Source organism: Dryobates pubescens, chromosome 11 (assembly GCF_014839835.1).
Source record: "Dryobates pubescens isolate bDryPub1 chromosome 11, bDryPub1.pri, whole genome shotgun sequence".
In the NCBI taxonomy this organism is placed as follows: Eukaryota; Metazoa; Chordata; class Aves; order Piciformes; family Picidae; genus Dryobates; species Dryobates pubescens.
The window spans coordinates 313,673-335,224 of NC_071622.1; the positions used below are offsets into that span (position 1 = coordinate 313,673).

Sequence of the window (21,552 nt, forward strand, 5' to 3'; positions counted from 1 at the left end):
TGGTGATGCATGAAAGCTACAAAGGGTATCAAATGCAACAAAAGGATTTGGCATGGGAAGAAGTTGCATAATTTATTCTTTTGCTACTGATTGGTTCCAGCGATCAGTCACAAGACGTGAGGTTTTACTGGCGTGTCTTAATGTGTTTGTCCTCTGCACCATACCAGCCTTTATTATCCTAAGAGCCCTCCATTTTGGCCAGAGCTGGACAACTTGCTTTCATGTTGTTTCCTGGTGCTTTCAGATGGTTATTCTTTCCAGAGCGGTGAGACAGAGCATTCTGAGACATTTTGAAGGGCTCCATGTAATGATGAAACAAGCACCTGTCCCACAAAAGCTCTTGTCCGACACGATCACCAAGTCATTTGTGATCCCTGAGGATTTTAATCTCAAGTGCTGTGTGCATGGTAGAGAGCAGCCAAATGCTGCATTTACAGTGTGGTGCTCTTTGTTCTAGGAATGTTTACAAGGATTACCGCTTCCTCGAGCTCGCCTGCGACTCTCAAGAGGAGGTGGATAGCTGGAAGGCCTCTCTGCTGCGAGCTGGTGTCTATCCTGATAAATCTGCAGTAAGTGAACTGCTCAGTGCTGCTCCAGTAGCTGCTCCTTGTGAGTCAGAACAAACCCTCAGGTCGTCTGGGTACAGACAAGCGTCTGCAGACAGCTCAAGAAATGGCAGCCTTGCCCTTCTACCCTTCTCTAGTACCTTTGAAATACTCCTGGTGAAATATTTTAGGATCAACTAGCATATCAAGACTCAATATAAAAAAACAAACCCAAACTAAAATAAACCAAACAACCCCCCCAGAAAAACCCAAGCCCAACCAAAAACCACCACCACCAAGAACAAAACCAACAAAAAACCTCAAACGACCAACTCTCCCCCAAAAATCCAGACCTTTCAAAATGTTTTTCACTAGATCTGAGCAGCTTGGGGTTTCATGAGCCTCATTGTTTCTGTTACCATCTTCTAGGGTAAGGATGTGCCTTGAAGAGTTTGTTGCCTTAAGCTTTGCATGGCAGAAGGGGCAGAAGCCTTCCAGGCGATCGTGTATATTTATTTTCTTGATCTGTGGCAGGGGTTTTGTGTATGAAACACATGCCAAACCTTTCCAAAGGCAATTTCATTCAGCTAATCATCATGCAGAGCAAACTGAACAGGAAACAGCAAAAAGGCCTCTATTAATTTAGCAGAAAGGACAGAAGCTGAGAACCTGAATATGCCAAACAACTAAGCCCAAAAAATATGAAAAGGTAATGTTGGTATTTAATATCAAGTAAAGGTTTGAGGAGCTGCATCCATGGAGAAGACTTGAAGAGCAAAATTCCCTGTCATATGGAAGTTTCTTTTGACAGTTTTTGTAATGCATGCTTCACCATTCCTTAAGTCTGCTGATCCACTAGATTCCTTCAGCAGGAGATCTGTTCTGAGGGATGATGCTTGGGCCTTATGGAACTGGCTGCTCTTCCTGCTTGTTTGTTATGGGAAGGGTTCCTTGAGTCAAGCTGTCTCCTGTCTCTTCATCTGCCTTGAGTTTCCCTTAGACTTGTGATACCTCCATGGCTTCCAGTGTGATTCTGTCTGCATCTCCTCTGGCTGCTCTTTAAGCAAACAGCCCTTAGCTTCCACTCACCATATGGAATTTCAAGGCTACCATCAGAAGATAAATCGGAGAGTCCTTGAACTTCTGCATTCCCCTATTGCTCAAGGAATAAACAGTGATGATGTTGATGATGTTTTAAGAATACTTCACACACTAATTAAACAGGGGACCTATCAGATGTCTAAGACTTTACCTTTTTAAATAATAAAAAATTGGGTGCCTCTCCAGTATGTTGCCTGTCCAGGTAGATCAGTTCCTACCCGAGGCCATCAGAAGGCATTATGCAAGGATAAGTTATGAGAGGTTACCTAATTAATAACTAGGAACAACATTCTGTGGTGTTGGTTTCTTTTCTTGCTCGGGTTTTGATAATGAAAGCCTGTTGCTGCCTCTGGTTTGACCTTGTGTTCTGTGGCATGTTTCTCTCATTCGTGTATCTGTCACTTTATCTTCAAACAAGACAGACTGGTTGGATTTCTAAACTTCTGTCTTTCTGTTTCTCCCTTGCTCCCCCTCCCCCCCCCCCCCAAAGTATTTTGTATTCAAAATATGTTTATAAAGAATTGGTTTTGTTTAAAGTTGGTCTGTCAAAGGAGTCCTAGATACAAGATAAGAGACTTCCTTGAAAGTCAGAAGTAGAAGGGATTTAAAATTCAGTTCTCCTTGGAGCTGGAATTCTCTTTACATTGCAAAAAGAGTGAATATTGTTGTTCCCAACCCCTGGAGTTTGACATTGACCCAGCAGTCAATCAAGCTGTTCAGGAAAGATGCTTGGTGCCCCTCTAGTCTTGCAAAGCACTTTGTTCTTACAGGACTAGGGTTCCAAATGTGGCCTGTAAGTCTGATATTCAAGAACTGAGTTCTGCAGAGTGAAGGCTCCAGGTCCCAGGGTACCTTGAAAGCTATAGTGGAACTTAAATAAAAATCAGCAGAATTTCATTAGAATCTTGTTCCTTCTCAGTTTCCTACCTCCCTCTTTACAATATGTGATAGCTTCAGAACACCTCCTCCAGCCTTTTATTCTCCTTCAGAGATTGAGAGACCATGTTTCAGTGTAAGAGACTGCCAGGAAATGGCAGCAGCTTGCATTTACTTCAGTGCTTCCCCACAACTTTGCAATCCTGCAGTTAAAAAGGCAAAGAGGAACTGCAGTCCCTTCCAGACAGACCTTCTTGCTCTTTTTCATGTGCAAGTCACAGCTGGTGACTTTGAGTATGCAAGGTCTTGGCCCCAGGGTTAGAAAAATTACTGCTTAGAAATGAAAAATAGATGACCAGTGCTGTAAAGCTGGAGTAGGGCAGTGGTGAGGCTGCCTGCTTCTGTAACTGCCAGAGCACCGTGAGCAGCCTGCAATCTGGAAGCCAAGCTGTGTGCTTTCAGCCACACTTCTGCTGCCCACGTACAAGGACACTGATGTAAAACCCAACACAGTTGCCCCTAGCTATGTTCCTCTGCAGTGGCAGGAAAAGTAGGGATTTGTCACAGAATTAAAGAGATTTCTTCTGAATTCTCACCAGGGGCGAATCTCTCAACTAAGAAATATTAATTTTGCTGTTGGGTTTTTTTAGTAGTGCCGCTTAAAATCGCGTGAGCACAGTAATAATGGAGCTCAGTGCTTGCTGCTGCTGCTGTGAAGTCTGTGTTACTAATTTAATCCTGTAAGCTAAGTCCAAGGTTGCAGATCCTTAATTTATCTTTTTCTTTTTTTTTTTTTTCCTAAACTAATCTCATTAATTTATTAGAATTAAAGACCAGCTATCAGTCCATTCCTCCCTTTGTTTTGCCTGCCTTCCCTGCCCCTCCATGCACGGGGAGGCATACTCACATCCATACATTCCACTGTCTTTAATCACCCCTCAGTGCTGCTCCACGAGCCCCAGACTTCTTTTACCGTTTGCCAAGTCACCTCCTTCCCCCAGGAGATTTGCTTTTGTCAAGGTGTGGGATTTGACAGCTACCCAGATAGCAAGGAATCTGTGTTTTCATTCTCCCAATGCACATGCAAGTCAGCTTGCTTGATACAAATCACACTGTGGCCAGTTCACTTTGGAACGGGATATCCATTTGCCAGCTGACTTTCCTGCTGGCTCTCTGCACTGATGCATCCAAAACCCTCCTTTTTAAAAATGGCTACAACTTTGTGACTAACTTTTCCAGCCTCTATTTCTCAGCTGCAGGCTGGTGTTTACTTTGGCTGACTTCCCACTGTATAATATACACCGCTCAAGCCAGCTCATGGCAAAACTCACAATTAAGGAAAAAAAAGAGCAGCACAGATGTTTGCCATAACTTGCTTTGCACACTTCACCTTGCTAGCACCATCCATGCTTTTCCCTCTCTCACCTAGTGCCATCCCCTCTTCCTTTTTATTGTTAACCTAAAAGTTCAATATTTGCTTTTTAAAAAGCACTGGCTCGTGGAACTTTCCCTGCATTGGGACGCTGTGGGGAGTGGCTGTCCTGCAAGGGTGAGCAGACACGTTCAGCGCCTTGCTTTGCGTACTGCAACTTACCAGTGCACCAAAATCCCTCTGGCTCCCATCCCAACCCTCAGTTATTTCAGGCCTCATTTTCTTCTCCCTTGCGTTAGTGTCCACTGACTTCCCAGGAGCTGCTCCTGATTTACAGAAAGGAAGCAAAAGTGGAATGGGAATGTTTGTATAGAGAGGAAATTTTGGAAGGCAGTGAGAATTTACAACTTTGCCCAACGTTTTAAATCCTTTGTGAGCGTTGTGTGCTCCCCTGGAAGCTGTCTAACTAAAAGATTCAGTGAATGTTCTTTGAGTCAGCTCCTCCTTTGGCCTGAGCTGTTTCCAGAACTGTGTGACTGAGGCTGAATGCATGCAAAATTAACGTATCTAATGTTTCTTCTTTTTCTCTCTCTTTCCTCCCTGCTGCAAAGGGGAACAACAGAGTAAGTTGCCTTTCACAAAATCCTTTCGTATCCTGTCTCAAAGGTTTTGTCAGGAAAGTTGGTTTGGCTCTTAGCTCACACAGCCATTGCCTGCATCCCCTGAACAGCAAACCCTATTAAAATGTAGGTGCAACAGCATCTTCTAGAAACCTCTTACTGGCCCTTTCTTTTAATTTCAGGGGAGGAGATGTGTTCAGTGTTGCTGAGTGTTGTTTCTTTAAGGTGGTTCAGCATACTATAAAATGATATTGGGACCCAGGATTATGAAGGTATAATAATAAAGGCCTTCTGAGGAAGGGTTACTACAGTCTGATGAAACTCATTACAGCTGGATTTTTTGACCATACATCAAAGCTTGTATTAATGGGCAGTTATAAAAACCCAGCACTAAAGCCTTAAATAACAGATTTGCTGGTGTTGTTGGCTAAGCTGAACTAGATCAGTGTACTGGCTTTGAAGGTGCCTTAAAATGGATGGAGGAGGGTGGGGTCAACATTTGACTTGGCTTCTAGACCCTTGATGTGTTCCAGCTGGACAGCAGCAGAAGGGTGTGGGGTGTGGAGAGAGAGAACTGAAATATGCATGCTTGGGTTTTTTCTGAAAGTAAGCAGCACATAAAAAGAGTTTTGCTGATGTTGTTCTGATAAACTAACAATCAAACAGTTCCCAGGGTTAGAGCTTCTCAATGCCACTTTTACTGAGCTTAAGAATGGAAATTGCACATCCCACACTTTGGAATATGATGCAGAGAGAGTTTGTCATACCATGGAAAGAAGTTCTACAGCTTTTGTGCTGCCTTTTCCCCCCCTTCTTCCTGTTTTGGTATATTAACCCTTAAGAAGATATATCTGGAGCATCAAGATACCTCAGAGCCAGTGTTTAAATTAGACGCTGAATAACTGCCTGGAGCATCTTATTGTGAGCTTGAAGCATTTCTTGGGTGTTTGGGAAAGAGTCACATAGATTTTAAATGTCCTGAAGGTTGTGGAATTTTGTCTGCTTTTAATTTTTGTATTTCTAAGACTTTGGGACCACTTCTGTCTTCATAGTAACCATGCTCAGAAGCACCAAAAACCTTTCGTTTGGTTGGCTTGCCTGAGAAAAGGGTCTCTTAGTGTTGGGCAGGGTGGTGTTAAAAGAAGTGGTGTATTGATGGCATGGAAAGAGGGACTTTACACAGGAGGCAGTGTGAAATGTAAATGTTGACTGTGTACACTAAAATGTCAAGGTAGTGTTCAGAACATTGCTTTATGATATGCTGACTTAAGGCTTTGCTGCTGCAGCGGGTGCTGAGCTGATCTCCAGAGGAAAGACATTAGACTGTAGATGCTCTGTCAAGGGAAGTGGGCATAGATGGGGCACCAAAGAGCTATTGGGGCTGGCAGAAACAGGAAGGCAGGAGTCTGTTCTCCAGAGACTGGAGCTGTGATGTGCTCCAGGGAGGATGCAACTGACATAGCACCTGACATAGAGTTAGTTGCCTCCATAAGGCAGGATACCCATAAGTAAGTGTAGGGGGAACCTGTGATGTGTGAGGGCTGGGGAAGCTGCTAGCTCTTCTTTCACTCTGAGCAAAGGGCAATTCTTACTGTAGGTTCAAAAATGTTTTCCCTCTGGGCTAGGCTGTCAGCCAGAAGGTAACTCCAAAAGAAATCTCCAGAAAGCCATTCTGATCCTTGGACCTAGTTCCTTGTAAGGATTCTTGTATCTTCCTCTGTGCCATCGTCCCCCACTTCTCTTTCAGATAAGTCACTCATGCTGGATTTTGGAGCTTACATTACCCCTTTTAGACAGAATTAACCTGCAGCTGCCTGCTGACATTTCTGTACCTAGTGATGTGGAAAATGAAATGATTAAACTTGAGAGCTGAGAAGACTTCTTTTAAGAAGAGGTTGGGGGAAGAGAGAAATGACAGATTAAGGAGGAGGATGGCTTCTCTTATGCAGCTTTATGCTGCAAAGCTGCATAATCTTTCCTTACTGTCCTGGTTCACATTTACTGGGTAGCTAGCAGAGGTGGAACCCCTCCTGCTACTGCTGCCCAGGGTGGCATTTGTACCGTGCATCACACTCTACATAAAGGTCCTCTACCTACCCATCCACTCAGAGTGTGGCTGCTTTTTATCTCTACCTTCAGCTTTACACTCTTAGATTTGCAAAAGTAAAAAGAAACATTGGACTAATGAGTTCCTAAGAAGGAGGGGAAGGGAAGTGAAGAGGGTTTATAATCATCAGCAGACTACTAGTCATTTTTAATTTTGCTTTTTATTGTTTCACAGTCATTAATTGAGATTTCTCACACAGCTAAAGATGAATAGATCTATAAAAGGGTTTGTTGGATAAAATCTGTAAAAGGGTCGTGTGGAATGAGGTAATGGAGACCTACCTCATTCAGCAAGCACATGTTGGCAAGCCTCTTCTTACTAATATTAAACCTGAACTCCACTCTGCAGTCTTGCACAGAGGAAGAGAGGAATATTCCACAGAGCAGTGCAGCCTCAGCCCAGATACTGAAGAGAGAAGAGTTGAACGCTGCCTAGTGTCTGAAGCCACCATTGTGGTTTTTCTTCCTCCCCTGTTCATCTGCATCACTCTCATTTTAAAAAAAAAAGGTAATAAAACCCCTCCTCCCCACAGCAGCCCTCCGGAGCCTGCTGCTTGAAAACCACAGCAAACCCTGCGACGCTCTCCTGAGGGCCAGCTTCAGTGCGCTGCTAACTCTGCCAGGTTAGAAGATTAGACAGAAGTTGTATCCTCAGGCTGTTTGGATATCAAATCCCTAGGCACCCAAGCAGCAGAACAACAGGAACAAACCCCAGCCCACACAGCGACACTTCTTAGCATAAAAAACTCGCCTGTCTTGTGTCATCCTGAAGCCCTGGGTCAGCCAATCACCTCTGCCCAATCTGGAGCATCCAGCACTGATGCTGAGCTCAGATTTGAGAAAATTCACCATGTAAAACAAAAAATCCGATCACTTCTTGTGGATAAAGTGACTACAAAGTTCCTGTCTTCTAATTATTCCTTATATGGTAGTTAGGTTATGGCTGGACTTAATGATGTCTTTTCCAATCTTAATTTCACTACTCTGCTTGCTGACAGACTGCAAAAGATGCAGAACTGAGGTGTGGGGATTCTGTACTTGCATCTCAGGTAGCAGAGTTGTCCCAGTGCAGATAAGACTGCACATGGGAACGTGCACTGGAGATCAAGTCAGTTCATTTAATTTAGTTTGAATTTTCTCTTGAGGAAGACAGAATTCCCTTTGAAAGGAGAAGGAAAAGATTTCTGTGCCAGGTCAGCTTGCATGTTAGCCCTTAAAATACTCTTTGCTGACATATTAATTGCTTAGATTGAAGTCTTTCTTTTTTTCATTTTTTTCTTTTCTGAGGGAGGGTCATTTTGCTAAACCCAGATTCCAGATCAGCTCCTTCATTAGGAGGACCAGATGTCCTCCTGTCTCTTGAGACAGTCCTGGAAAATGGGAACTTAGTTAAGTCAGGATACTCACTCTACCTACATACATGAGAAGAGCTCTGCTGGTGAATCTGCTTCACGGTTAGCTATGAACATGTCCTGCAGATACAGTGCCAGGAGCCTCATGTGCCTCTGTGTTGAAATAAGGCTCTGAAGCTTTCTTTTTCAGACTCAGCCATGTTACTGAAGGCTCTTCATTTAGCTCCCAGACATAAACTCTGAGTCAGCCAGTCACCGGCTGTGCTGATGCTCTACAAGTGTCCCAGCCAGATTCAAACTGAAAGTGTTTCTGCTCGGGGGGTGCTGGAGGCTGTGTTGGAGTTAAGTTCTTAAACTAGAAAATGCGAAGCCTCCTTTGGGTTTGTTGCACAGCAGCAAGCTGAAAAGCAAACTGCTGATCTGTCAGAGGGTGAAACAGTGTAGACAGAAGTGTGAACTGTGCAGCCTCTGGGTTTGCTTTCTTTTCCCTTCTTGTTTTGTTAAAAAACCCTCAACAAACCAACCAGCTAATATCTTTTAGACAAGCAAGGACTGCAGGAAAAGAAGAACCTGCTTCAGATATGACTAAAATGGGCTGCAGGCCAACTGGGTTTAAAAATTAACTTTCACACGAAGTGTTACATTTTTATTTATGTATTTTTTTAAGTGGAAAGATGCCATAGTTGTATAGACAGTGCTCCAGCCATTGCTCTGAACAGAGCTGAGCTTGACAGCGCAGCCACAGTGCTGAGGGGCAGCGCGAGGAGGCAGGGAGCATGCGCACGCACGCTGGGTGTCCGACATACAGGGAGGAAAGGAAATGGCAGGCAGCTTTTCAGACCCTTGCTTGCTAACCTCACTGTTTGTTTGCAAGGCTGTGAACAAATATTTCAGATAAAATCCCTTGTCTTGTTCTCCTAGATATTCGCTGGTTCAAAGAACTGGATGCAACCCTTGAACCCAAATATTCCCTAAGAAACAGATCCCTGGTTTATATTCTTGTAAGAGTCAAATATTTACTGGCAAGAGAGAGTTAAAAAAGTGCTGGGGAGGGGGTGGGGGAAGGCATTCATGATATTGCATCAGTTGTGCTGACTGTAACAAGATGCAGGCTAAGGGACTGAATGATTTCAAAACCAGTCCCGGCAAAGCTGGCAACTGCCTGTGGCAGGGGTCGGGGGTTCAGTGGCTGTCCCAGGGCTTGACGTTTCTGCTCTTCAGTGGCACTGCTGACATTAAGCAAACTCCAGGAAGCTTAGAAAGGAGCAAACATCTTTTATTTCTGAGCTGTGTTCATGGTGGGCTCTTGACTGTGAGCTGTGTTCATGGTGGGCTCTTGACTGTGCTTTTGGCAAGCCATCCACATATTGAAAATATTGTAAAGCTCTTTGTTCTTTTTGGTGCAGCTGATTTTTGAACCACTAATACCTGCAGCCTGTGCCTCCAGGTCTCAGAATGGCAGCAGCTGGGAAGGTCTGATTGCTACAGGGCAGCAGTATGGAGTTATCCATGAGGGGCATCTGGCAGAAGGGGAAAAAGTCACAGGTGGCACGAGGCTTCGAGACGATCCTGAGATGCCTCCCTTGTCTCCTAAGGCAGTAATTGCGCAAAGACCTACTCCCAAGCAGTACAAGGGAGTAAATAAAAATCTGAAACACTTTTTTTTTCTGCCAAAAACATCACCAGACTCACCCTTCCATAGCATTTACAGTGTAACAGGAAATGTAGTCATTGGACATGAGGGTGGAGAGCAGCTGGTGTATGGCCAGACACTTCATTCTTCTGATTTATATGGGAAAACAAAATGATCAGGAGAAACTGAATGCTGTTTGATTCCATTTTGGAGAAAACCTAACATATGTGATCTCTAGTCTGACACATAGTTCATCCTGAATTACTTTAGCCTTTCCTACCTATCACTTTTTCATGGAAATAGGCCATGATTGGTCAGAGTGGCTGGAGAGCTGCCAAACAGAGAGGGACCTGGGGGTGCTGATTGACACTCGCCTAAACATGAGCCAGCAGTGTGCCCAGGGGGCCAAGAGGGCCAAGGGCATCCTGGCCTGCATTAGGAATAGTGTGGCCAGCAGGAGCAGGGAGGTCATTGTGCCCCTGTACTCTGCATTGGTTAGGCTGCACCTTGAGTCCTGTGTCCAGTTCTGGGCCCCTCAGTTTAAGAAGGACATCGAGACACTTGAAGGTGTCCAGAGAAGGGCAACAAGGCTGGGGAGAGGCCTTGAGCACAGCCCTGTGAGGAGAGGCTGAGGGAGCTGGGGTTGTTTAGCCTGGAGAAGAGAAGGATCAGAGGTGACCTCATTGCCCTTTACAACTACCTGAAAGGTGATTGTAGACAGGACGGGATTGGTCTCTTCTCCCAGGCAACCAGCACCAGAACAAGGGGACACAGTCTCAAGCTGTGCCAGGGGAGGTTTAGACTCGAGGTGAGGAAAAGGTTCTTCACTGAGCGAGTCGTTCGTCATTGGGATGTGCTGCCCAGGGAGGTGGTGGAGTCACCGTCCCTGGAGGTGTTCAAGGGGAGATTGGACGTGGCACTTGGTGCCATGGTCTAGTCGTGAGGTCTGTTGGGACAGGTTGGACTTGATGATCCTTGGGGTCTCTTCCAACCTTTGTGATACTGTGATACTGTGTGATACTATAACCGCTTCCCACGTGCCGAGTCAGACTCGGGTCCTGCTCTGTGCATGAAATCCTCCATTCTGAAGCTTCTTTCTTCACTCCTGTAACTCTCCTCCTGTGATCCCTTGTGCCTCTGTTCTGTGGTCACCCCTCTGCTTCTGCCCCCCCTGCTTCCCAGCTTCATTGTGGCCTTTGTCCTTCTGTTTGTTGTTGTGTGACACCTGATATTCCACGTGCACTGATCTGGCAGAACTGGGGTTTCCCACTCTGGACGTTGTGTGGTGTTCAGTCAGTGTGCTTCTGTGGTGACTTGAATGCCTTTGCTCCTAAGACTCCTGTTCTTGCAGTTGAGAAACAAGTGATCTTACTCCATTTCCTTTGCATTCTTTCCCTTTTAAACTCACCCTCTGCTTTTGGTCTTTTATAACCAAGTTACTTCTAATTCAAAGAGAGAATTCTATGTCATTGATGGTGCTGCTAAGCTAAAATAACATATGTTAAGTGATTTGGGTAGGTGTAAGCTCTGGGTTGGGTAGACACAAAATTACCATGAGCTGTTTGACACTGAGTGTAAGGCCCATACCAGACCCTTTACAAAGCAGTAGCTCAAACTTTCCAGTCACATTTGTTGCACAGTGTTATCTTGATCTGTCCAACACCTGAAGTTTCTGTACTGGGTGGCAGCATACCCAAGGGCATGTAGGGAAGTCTGCTAAAGACACTAACATAGAGCATGGAAGAGACAATTGACATTAGCTTTATGCAGTGTAATTTGGCTTTCATCTGTATTGTGGTTTAAAACTTGACTTTATCTGCAGACCTACATATTCACCAGTGGAACCAGGAACCTCCATATAGTGAACAGAAGCCTTTTCACTCACAGCTGGCCCTAGCTGTGTTCTACAAACAGTGTGTACAATTAGTCTGTAGTTGCTCAGGGCCATGGTCTGGAAACAACTGCTTTACCACAGTTCTAAATTAGAGTCATTGAAGGTTATCTGGCTGATTCTGAGTGCATCTTCTAAGGAACACTGAGGGATATTGCCCTTAGCTCTGCTGTGCAGACAGTGAGCAGAATGGCAGGGGCCACCCTTTTATCTGCTTCTGCAGCAGCATGCAGTCAGGCATCCTCAAATCACTCAGCCTGTCTTTTGCACCACCTGTAACCTGAGATGTGGCTGCAAAGACTCAAGAGATGTGAAGTTTTCCTGCCAGCTCTGTGCAGGGATTTCTATGGTCACAGTTCCTTGCTGTTCCTCAGCTGAGGGCTTTGATGTTAGTTTCAGTCTGACTCTATGAACAGTGACACCAGCAGGCAGCCTCGGATGTGTTGGTGTCTAGAGCTGTGGGGTTACATATGGTCCAGAGCTGGTATGCTTATTTGAGGGTCAAAGTATGTCTCTATATGTACATACAAGTAATCCCTGTACCATCATTTGTGGGACTTCCTCCCTTCTAGAGCAATGGCTTCAGCCTAAGGACTCACTGCAGATTAAAATGTTGACGTTAAGGCTATCAGTGAGCAGAATGTTCAGCACTGTCTGCAGTCCTTAGCACCGTCTGTGTTGCCCTTGGTACTGTGACAATCAAGGCTTCTGCTTCAGGAAGCTCATCCTTCACCTGTCTTCAACAGTGAAAGCATCACCTCTCCCTGCGTGCTCCCGGTTACACGCTGCCCTGCAGCATGCTGCTCTTCACCCGGTGAGTGAACACACATGATCAGAAATGGCTTTATGGTAGCAATGCAGCTCATGGGCAGTTTGGAAGATGGGCATGGTGGAGGCAATGGCATCAACTTCCAGAGTCAGAATTTGCACTCCTCATGAGTGGGTGTGTTGCTCTTAGTGCTGTATGGGATTCTTGAACCATTGTTTTCCCCGTGCTTTCTCTAGTCTGATTAGTGTCCAGCTAAAATGAAGTTCTCCTTTCCTAGAGCCAGCGCTGGCAGGGTCTGACTGGGGCTGTCGTTTCTACCCCATGGTGTATTTCTTTTATTTAGTTCCATCTCATTTGCACAGTTTCTTTTGTAAGGCACAGCATGATGCCTTTCCAGCAGCTGGGTTTAATAGTGTGAATAGATACTATTTGTCTAGAAGCTGCAGTCATGGACCAGGATCCTACTTTGCAAACTTAGAGTGAAAAGATGGTTCCTTGCAGTCAAAGGAAGGCATGAGAGAGTCGATGAATAATTTATGGAGCAGTGCCCTGTGTGTGTGATTTGTGAACGATTTGTCACCATCCCCTGAGTGACTCTGGGAATGGAGACCCTTGAGGCAAACTACCTGCTTGTCACTGCTCTGACTAGCAGAGGCCATGGCATCCAGGATTATGTTGTTCCTAATGAATTCCCTAATGAAGGAGCATGATTTCTTTCGTGGGAGCTCTCTGTTCAGGGCTAGAAAGCAGTGTTGTGAGTGGCTTGGAGTAGGTTTGGCAAGATGTCTTCAGATGTCTGTCTTTGACATCTTTTGAGTATGCAGTGATTTCTTTCTGCCTGTCTTTTAAGAACAAATGGTGAATATCCTCCTGTTGTGCTTGTTTACCAGACTCTCTTCAACTGATCTCTCAGTCTGAGTCTGTGCCCTTACCTGGTCCTTGAAGTGTGACTGGGAATTTGCTCAAGTGGTTTGTTGGGTCACTTGGTCAAGAATCAGTAATCCTTGTGAACTGACCCAGATGTAAGCATGATTATGAAGTTCTCCATCCTTCCACTTCAAGGATTTTACCCAAGACAGAGTGAGAGTGTGTGTGTCTTGAAGGGGTTTTCTTTAGTCTATACAAGTACCAACATTCTCCTATCAAAATGTAGATCTTTCTGGTGTGATCCACTGGGGAACCACAGGTGTTTCTAGGAATCTGTGCTTGTTCCTTCCAAATGTGCATCTCTTGACTGGAGACTACTTCACTCTCCTTTTGTAGACAGTTGGTCCTTGGTTCTGAGTGCCAGCTTCCTGGGTAATTGCCTGTGGGCAGCGTTACAGTAAAGCAAGACAACTACAATGGGGCACTTAAACACGCATCTGCTCTCTGGAAAGGCTCAAGAACTGCCATGAAAGATAAAAGGATGGAACACTACTCGGTGTGCCCTGTTCCCCTTTTGTGTGTCGGTGGGTTTTCAGGCAAAGCCATTCCTGCCTGTGCTCTTTCTGGTCGAATCTGCTGTTTTGGATGCTGGAGTGGCTTACCTGACCTGAAAGCTGCTCCTGTTTTAAAGCAGTTACTTGCAGCTGCAGTTTGCCTGTGCAAAGCTCTTGTTTCTTCAGTGCTGGTGGGCTTTAAGCTGCTCTTTCATAACTTTTTATAAAACATATTCCATCATATACAGAAGAGCAGTAAGCTGTCCACCAGAATTTACAGATAGTCACAAATACCTGAAAGATTGTCCCAAATATCCTGTTCCTTCCAGATTTAATCCCCAAATGACAATAGAAAAACATAGTTCAATGATCAATGGTATCCTTTTCTGCTGAGCATTTTGGTAAAAACACTGCTTTACTATGGTAACTCCACAGCCCCTTGGGAAGGGCTTTTCAGCTCTTTGCTTTGACAACTTTCTGGCTATATCCTGGAAAATTTCTGGAGTCTGCTATGGATCCATAGCAAGAGAAAATATGGGGAGCAGAATAAACTAAAACACACCACATTCAGTATGAAAAGGAATAGCTTTGAGCAGGGGAGGCTTCCAGTGCAAATTGAAATGTCCACATTCACACTTAACAAGATGAAAACTCCTTGGAGAGTGAGGTAGAATTACTGAGGAGTTGGTACCAGTTTTCCACTCCATCCTACTGGGCATGTGTGAAAGCTAAGTGGCTTTGCTGCAGAACCTCAGCTCTGCTTGACACAGAAAGCTTTTGTTAATGTTCATACCTGCAATCTCCAGCAGCAGAAGTTTTTTGAGTCAGCCCAAGTTGAAGCATCACAACATTCAGATCTGGTCATCTGTTTTGCAGCCACTGTCATGTCTCTTATTTTTATGAACTTACTTCACTGAGCTCATGGTCTCTCTGCCTGAACACAGCTAGCCAACACACGAGAGGCTTCCAAAGTGTTGTGCTAATTAACAAAAAAAGAGAGAGAGAGAAAGAAAAATAAATGAAATTAAAGAAAAAGCCCCTAACAGCCGAGGCAGCTCTCCATGACCAGTTCCATCCATGCCCCCTTTGGACAGGGTACCATGTCTTGCACAGCCTGCCGTGTGCCCGATAAGGTGTTCCAGAGGGGCCGCGCCTGCAGCCAGCTTTCCTTTCAGTTTCTTTGGGTGTAGCACAGCAGCATCTTTAGGTATAAAAGATGCTGCATGGATTGAAATCCAAGCAGTTATACACCTTGAGAATATGACTGCTTGTAGCCAACAGAGAAGCACTCTCCAGTGCAGTGTTCTCTGCACAGCTCTCCCCAGTGTGTGTTAGCCACGCCGTACAAGAGCTGCAGTGAGGCAGACTCTGCAAGCAGCCACGGCAGCTTTGTACTGGGTTTTGGGTTTCCCAAAGAGAGCTGTGCACAGTAGGTCGTTCTGCTGCCAAAGGTTTTATCCCGTGGACTGAGTATCGTAAGGGAACAGACACCACCGTCTTCATGTGTTTTTAGACATGTTATTTACTGGGGTTTCCCTGAAGAAAGCTGCAGGATTCTTTCCTTATGAGTCACTAACCAAGTGATTGTTTTTATATAAACTTCCCTTCAGCTGGGCAGAGTTGGAACACAGTGTCTTCTGCTCCTTCTGGCATCTGACTTTTCATTTCTTTTAACGGTTGTTCCTGGAGCCAACAGGATGGTTTGAACCCCATGGCCTCCCCTGCACCCTTTCTGAGCTCCATATTCTTGAGAATCCCTGGTCCAGCCGGTTGAAGTGCTGGTGGCAATGGCTATTTGTGTGTCATTCCACTGCTGAGCTTTCTACCTTGCAGTGCTTTTTCAACTCTGCCCCTTGTGTGTGGCATAGGGACAGTGTGCTGTTGATGTTAGCCAAACTGGAGTTTGCTTTTCATGTGCTGGAACTAAACCAAAAGGTTGATGCTTGGCTTCAGTGGCATAAAGGTAAAAGCTGTAAGGTGCTTTGTTCCATGGTGGAAATCGCTGATGCTGGAAAGACACATGCCCTGAATCCTCTCCCACTCTCTTTCAGTGGCTGCAGCAGGTATTGCCAGCCAAGTGGTGCAGTCACTTTTAATTACCTCCTTCCACTGTTTTTGATTTGAAGCCCAACTGATGGCGCCAGGGGCTGAACCGCGGGGAGATCTCCAGGCAGCTCCTGCCTGTGTCAGGCAATCTTGCCAGGCAGATGTTCTACAGCCCATTGCACTTCTTTGACATGTTCTTGTCTTCATTATTACATCATTATTATTATTTTAGCCTAAGATGGTAGTGAAGTTGGAATCCAGTATCTGTAGTGCACTTGTGCATGTGAAGTGCCAGGTTGTGCTCACCAATTTCTCTTTCGCTCCCTGGCCTCACTTCATATTTCTACTCTGCTTATCCATGTAGTCACGTGTGTAGCCATGTGTGTCCAAAGACACGTGTGTTTGACCTCCCAGGTAACAACACATGCTGCATATACAGATGTGTTAAAATGCATGGCATCATTGTAAACCAAGAAGCATGCAGAGTTCTTGGAGTCTTTTTCACAGCCCGGGACTGGGGTTCTTTATTTTCACAGGAACAGGAACGGTTTAGCTGGAATGAAAATGTTCATTGCACTGCGTCGTTAGCTACAGGCAATCCTCACTTCAAGCCTAGTTCATTTTTCATGCTAAACCTCTAATAGTGTGACTATTAATCAACATGCAGGATGAACTTCTGGGGCTGAGAGCTCGTCTGCATGCCTGTAATTTAAGCTGAACTCTTTTTTTTTCTTTTTCCCTTATGAAAGGAAGGTAGCCAGGAAATAAATTATATTTTAAAGAGTTCACCTCCCTCTCACCCCCATCTACCATTCCCCTTCTGATAAACACCCCAAAAGTTTTCACTAGACAAATAATGAGATTTAGCTGGAGTAGCAGATCCTCAGATGTGTCACTTGATCCTGCAATAATTCTGCACAGCAACCTTCCGTTAGCTGAGGTTCGTCACTGACACAGTGATTGTCCCAGGTGTGGTATTTAGTACCAAGTGTCCATTCCAACTTGCTTTTAGCAATGTAAATGTTGATTTTAGGAACTCAGATATTTGCTTCCCTTCTCTACTGCATGGAAGCTGTAACCAGCAGCCCACACGATAATGGTCAGCTGTTTACCTGCCTCTTCATCTGCCAGCTCTTCCCACACAAGGGTCATGCCCTCTTGCCATGCCGGATGAAGGCTTCTAAAAGTGTGACAGAAGGGAACAAGTCAAGCCATGAGAGCAGCTTGCTGTACTGACAGGGACAATTTCTGTTTGCCCCTCCTCCACTCTTTATGGCCAGGCCCCTACATACCAGCTTGCAGAAGGTGAAGATTCAGAGGTCTGATCCTCCGGTTCAGAGAGAGGAATCACACTGGGACTGCCACTTCGCTACTCAGGTCTGAGCATGCTCCCTGAATCACTCTGCACAGACCTGTGGAACATGCAGTCATCTCCAGCCTCCACTAAGAAAGTGCTACAACAGTCTCCATGCCTAGTGGCTTCTTAAGAAAAATCTTTTCCAAAGGCCACAGTGCTGTTTTCCCAGGCCTGGTAAGCAGCAGAAGCAGCTTTGGGTCAATCAGCATGGGCATGGGAGTTTTCAGAGACTGCTAACCAGGTATCTTTGCTCTTTCCTCCCAGATACACTCCCCAGCTTAATGGGAGAGCTGATGCAGAGCCTTTTCCAGCTTGGAGGCAGGGGAATAGAGTTTGGAACATGGACAAGGACCTTGTAGGGCAGGAAGGAAGAGAGCCATATAGTTCATGTAAGATGCAGAGCTATTTCAGTTTAACTGTTGAGGGCTCTCAAAGACTGCAGTACTCTACCCTGTAAAGACTGAAATGGGGTTTCAGTTTGTGATAAAATCCTCCTGTTCTGGGCATGCAGTTTAATTTTACCCTGCAGGAAATAAGGAAGCAGCCTGGGGAAAAAAGGAAATGTGCCTTTCACCAGAAGGCAATAGCAGGGGTACCATACCAGTATAGTCTCTACTGGATGTGCACTGCTCATAACAGAGACCATTTGCCCTTTTCATGGCCACATTACAGCAGTGTCTCAGAATTATCCAAGGCTCAGTTAGAGGTGTTTGAACTTTCTTTGTCTTGTTATTGCTAGCTGATGAGCTCCCAGTCCCACACAGCAGCAGTCATTAGTCTGTCAGCATATAACTATTATTTTATCCTGTTTCTGTTTTTCCAATCCTTGAAGTCATCCATGTCTTCCAGGACACTGTTCAGTCCCTTGTTGTGTTGACAGTACCTCACAATTTTGTGTCATGGGCAGAAGCAAAGCATTTTCTCCTTTGACTTTATCAGCTATCCCATAATACAGCCTGTGATTCCAGGCCATGGTCTTTGCTCCCCGCCACCTTTGCTGCTGGCCTGGCCACTGACTGGCTTTCCTTTTCAGGGCTTTCAGGTTCAGTTCTCATTCCTCTTCCAATCGTAAATTGTGTTCTCTCAGGCCATCTGGTCTGTTAGTAAGCCTTCAGTTTCTCCAGCCCTGGTCATTCATGGCTGATGTGAAGCATGGTTCACATGGGTGTAGGTTTTCCTGCCAATAAGCATTGCCCCTGCACACGGTACCTGCGTGTGGCTGCGACAGCTGGAGGTGTTGGTAGGCATTTGAATTCAGACTGTGCTGGGTTACACTGAGGTGTGTCTCTGTCAAAGCCCAGAGAGTATGAGGCACAAATGAGAATTGTTTAATGTGGAATATGTACTTATCAATTGAACCAAAAAAGGTCTGCAGCCTCTCAGATGCCTTGTCAACGCTTCATGTCTCGGATTGTGTGCTGTCCACAAATGGTGGTGTTAACCTTTTCTAGTCCACGCTGGACACGTGAAAAATCAGTGCTTTGTTGTGTTTGCATGGGATCTTTGTTCTCTGTGATTAATGGTCCACTAACAGTGTCCAACACAAGTTCAGTGCAGTGCACAAAGTGTCTTTGATGCCAGACATTCTACAGTGCTGTGCAGAAACTAAAGCTAATAGTTGTAAGCCTCAGAGGGCTGGAATGTTTTCAATTTACTTTCAAACAAATGACTTTATTGTGCCATTTTCACATGGGAGTAAATTCCACAGCTTTAGTGCCACATTAGGCAAAACTTTTTTACCTGCTGATTTCTGTTTATACTTGGAGAAAAGAAATTAACCTTGGTTAGAGATTGGCAGGAATAGGACAGGACTATTAAACTTGGTGGGAATTTTGCCAGGGGCTTTGCTGGGAGCAAAGTGGGATGCAGGAGTACAGGATGTAGTTGAAGGATGATTTGTGGTGCAGAGCAGAGTTCAGGAATTCCATGTGCCTAAAAATCAAACTCATGAAGAGCACCTGTAGGAAAAGATTTAAAACTTGTTTTGCCACTCCTGAACTGTAAGAAAGTAGTTGCTGTAGTCTGAGTAAATGCTGGTGGATGTCGGGAGGAAGATTCCTAGTGGCCGCAGCTGGAGATAGACAAGGCCCAGCTCCTGATAGTAACAATTCTCAAGTAAGTAATGGGCACCTGTACCAGTAAAGGAGTGACATCTCTTGACCTCAGGGAGAGAAAGGGTCTTGGAACTCGCTGCATTGCTGTTGTAATGGTAAAGGTTTTCTGCCCAAGGCAGGGAAGTTTTGGAAGAATGAGTCTTTAGTGCTTATAGGATGGTCCAGTACCATGGCTCTGTGAAAACATAAACCACTTGCAAAATGCCTAAGCAGGGAACATGGATCCATTCAGCATTGCTCCACATGGGAGACTCTCTGATGCTCTAAGGGCCTCTAAGTCTTTTGGTAGCTGTAGTGGAACACCCATTCCAGCAACGCCTTTTGATTAAAACCTGAATGTGCTTTAATTACTAACAGAACCAAAGCCACTAGATTTATTTTTTAACTAACTGCTCACTAGGTCTTTTTTAATATTGCATCTGTTTTACAAGGCGTTTGTTTCATGCCTGTTCCGTGGGTCTATTGCTTTGTAAATCCATCAGCAATCAAGAGATGGGCTGGGTTTTGGTGTGGCTGATGTCTGCACTTTCACTCTGCCCATCTACACATCACCAGTATGTTTTGTTACATGTCACTGCATGGCAATCCAAAAGGAAAAACAATAAACATGTAATGCTTAGGTAAATACAACTCTAGAAACTGGACAAATAAATCCACTGGCCTGAAAATGGCAGTAGAGCCTTTTGTCTTCCTCTGAGGTTTCTAATCACTGTCTGGTCTTTCCCAAAACAACAGCTCATCTCTGTGCAGTGACCTCCCAGAAAACCTCACCTCGGCTGCAAAATGAACAATGTAAGTGGTGCAAGCAGTTCTGCAGTGTCCTCAAAGCCCTGCAGCCATTGCTGCTGCTGCAGCCTCTGGAGGAAGATACACCTAAGGCTTCTGTAGACTGTCAAGAACGATAGTGGGGAAAGGCCCAAAAGCTACTTCCTCATTAACTTGTGAGGCAGGGTCAGCCTGTTGAGGTGGTTCCTCCTCACTTGGTAGCTGTTGTCCTTTTTTTTTAAAAAAAAAAAGAAAAAAACACCCAACATAAAATGTATGTTGACCACTACTGAAAAGAAGCCACCACGGGTACAGAGCACCACAGCTTTGCAGAGCCAAATGCCACCAGGAGTCAACACTGACTTCAGGAGCATTACTCGGCAGCACAAAGGCAATGCCAGTTCCTTCCAAGGTCATGCCTGTATGTGGTTTAGTTCCATGAGCAGAACCATTGTATTACAAATATGGTTTTTTCTATGAAGTCTAAGATGTGCTTTAGGAGTCGTTGTACAGCCTCTCCCCATGTAGCCGGGAGGAAACCAGTGTGGGAGTGGGCAGGATCACTTTGCCAGGCTGAATGTTCCTGGGCAGCAGCTCTTCATCGTGTCCCAGCAGCAGGTGACCAGCTGCCCTCTTCAAATGGGAAACATAACTGTGGTAAGGGAACATTACCAGGGCCTGAGCTGTGTTGGCTTTCCAGACTGGGTAGAGTCAGGAGCAATTATACGCTGATGCCTAAGACCCTTCAGACTCTAACCAAGCTGCTTCCTGCCCATCGGGAAAGGCAAGCTCTTCCCTTGCAGAATGTTGTGGGAAAAGAGAGGAGGAGGGAAGATGTTGCTTCAGTGGAAGCATCTCATCTCCTTTGTCTCCCAAATGCCTGTCTACAGTGCTTAAAGGTGGCTTCCTGGGGGACAGCGATTTGGCAGGCAGACTGGCAGGGAACATGTGCTCTGAAGCCAGAGTGTCTCAAGTGAAATGATACCAGGCAGGTCTTAATAATCCATGAGTCTTAATATGGCCATAAGGTTATAAATTCAGGGATTTTGACCTCAAAGTCACTGAGTATGTTTTAAAATAGCTCACCCATCCTCATTTTATCACTTCATATACTCTGACTCAATTCTGGAACCTGGGTCTGTCCCATCTAGCAGGGGAATGCTGTAATTAAGATCAGTTTTGAAAGGCTGTTCTCTCTTAGCTTACGGCAGAATAAGGCTTTATGTATTTTGCAGGAGATTATAAACAATTCCTTGGCTAAAATTAGCAGCAAAAAGGGAGCCCCAGTTCTTTCCTGCACTGTGGTTTGTACCACAAAGACTTAGTGTTTTTAGATCATGACAGAGCTCTCTAAAAACCTTGAAAGCATATTATGGATGTGTCACTTTGGCTCGGTTGAGAATAGTCTCACCTCTAAGCCATGAGTTCAAGTTCCATGCCTGCCCTTGGACTTAGCCATCTCACAATAATTTTATTACAGAAAACATTTTAAAATAGAACCATAAGGGAAGAAGAGTGAAACTGTTGTATCTGTGAGGCACTAAGTCACTGGGGATGATAAGTTAAAGCACTGCTCTTACCAGC

At 45.0% G+C, this 21,552-nt stretch overlaps 1 protein-coding gene across 3 annotated transcripts in view; it reads left to right on the forward strand.

Annotated features, from left to right (window-relative positions):
- The window catches only part of DNM3 (dynamin 3), a 172,992-nt gene that overhangs the window by 121,408 nt on the left and 30,032 nt on the right, over nucleotides 1-21,552 (forward strand). For 2 of the 3 annotated variants that reach the window (XM_054165603.1, XM_054165601.1), the window contains 2 exons: nucleotides 458-569; nucleotides 4,506-4,517. In XM_054165603.1, coding sequence (XP_054021578.1) covers nucleotides 458-569; nucleotides 4,506-4,517 — 124 coding nt within the window. The remainder of the gene's footprint in view (nucleotides 1-457; nucleotides 570-4,505; nucleotides 4,518-21,552) is intronic. The other variant, XM_054165602.1, reaches the window with a different exon arrangement.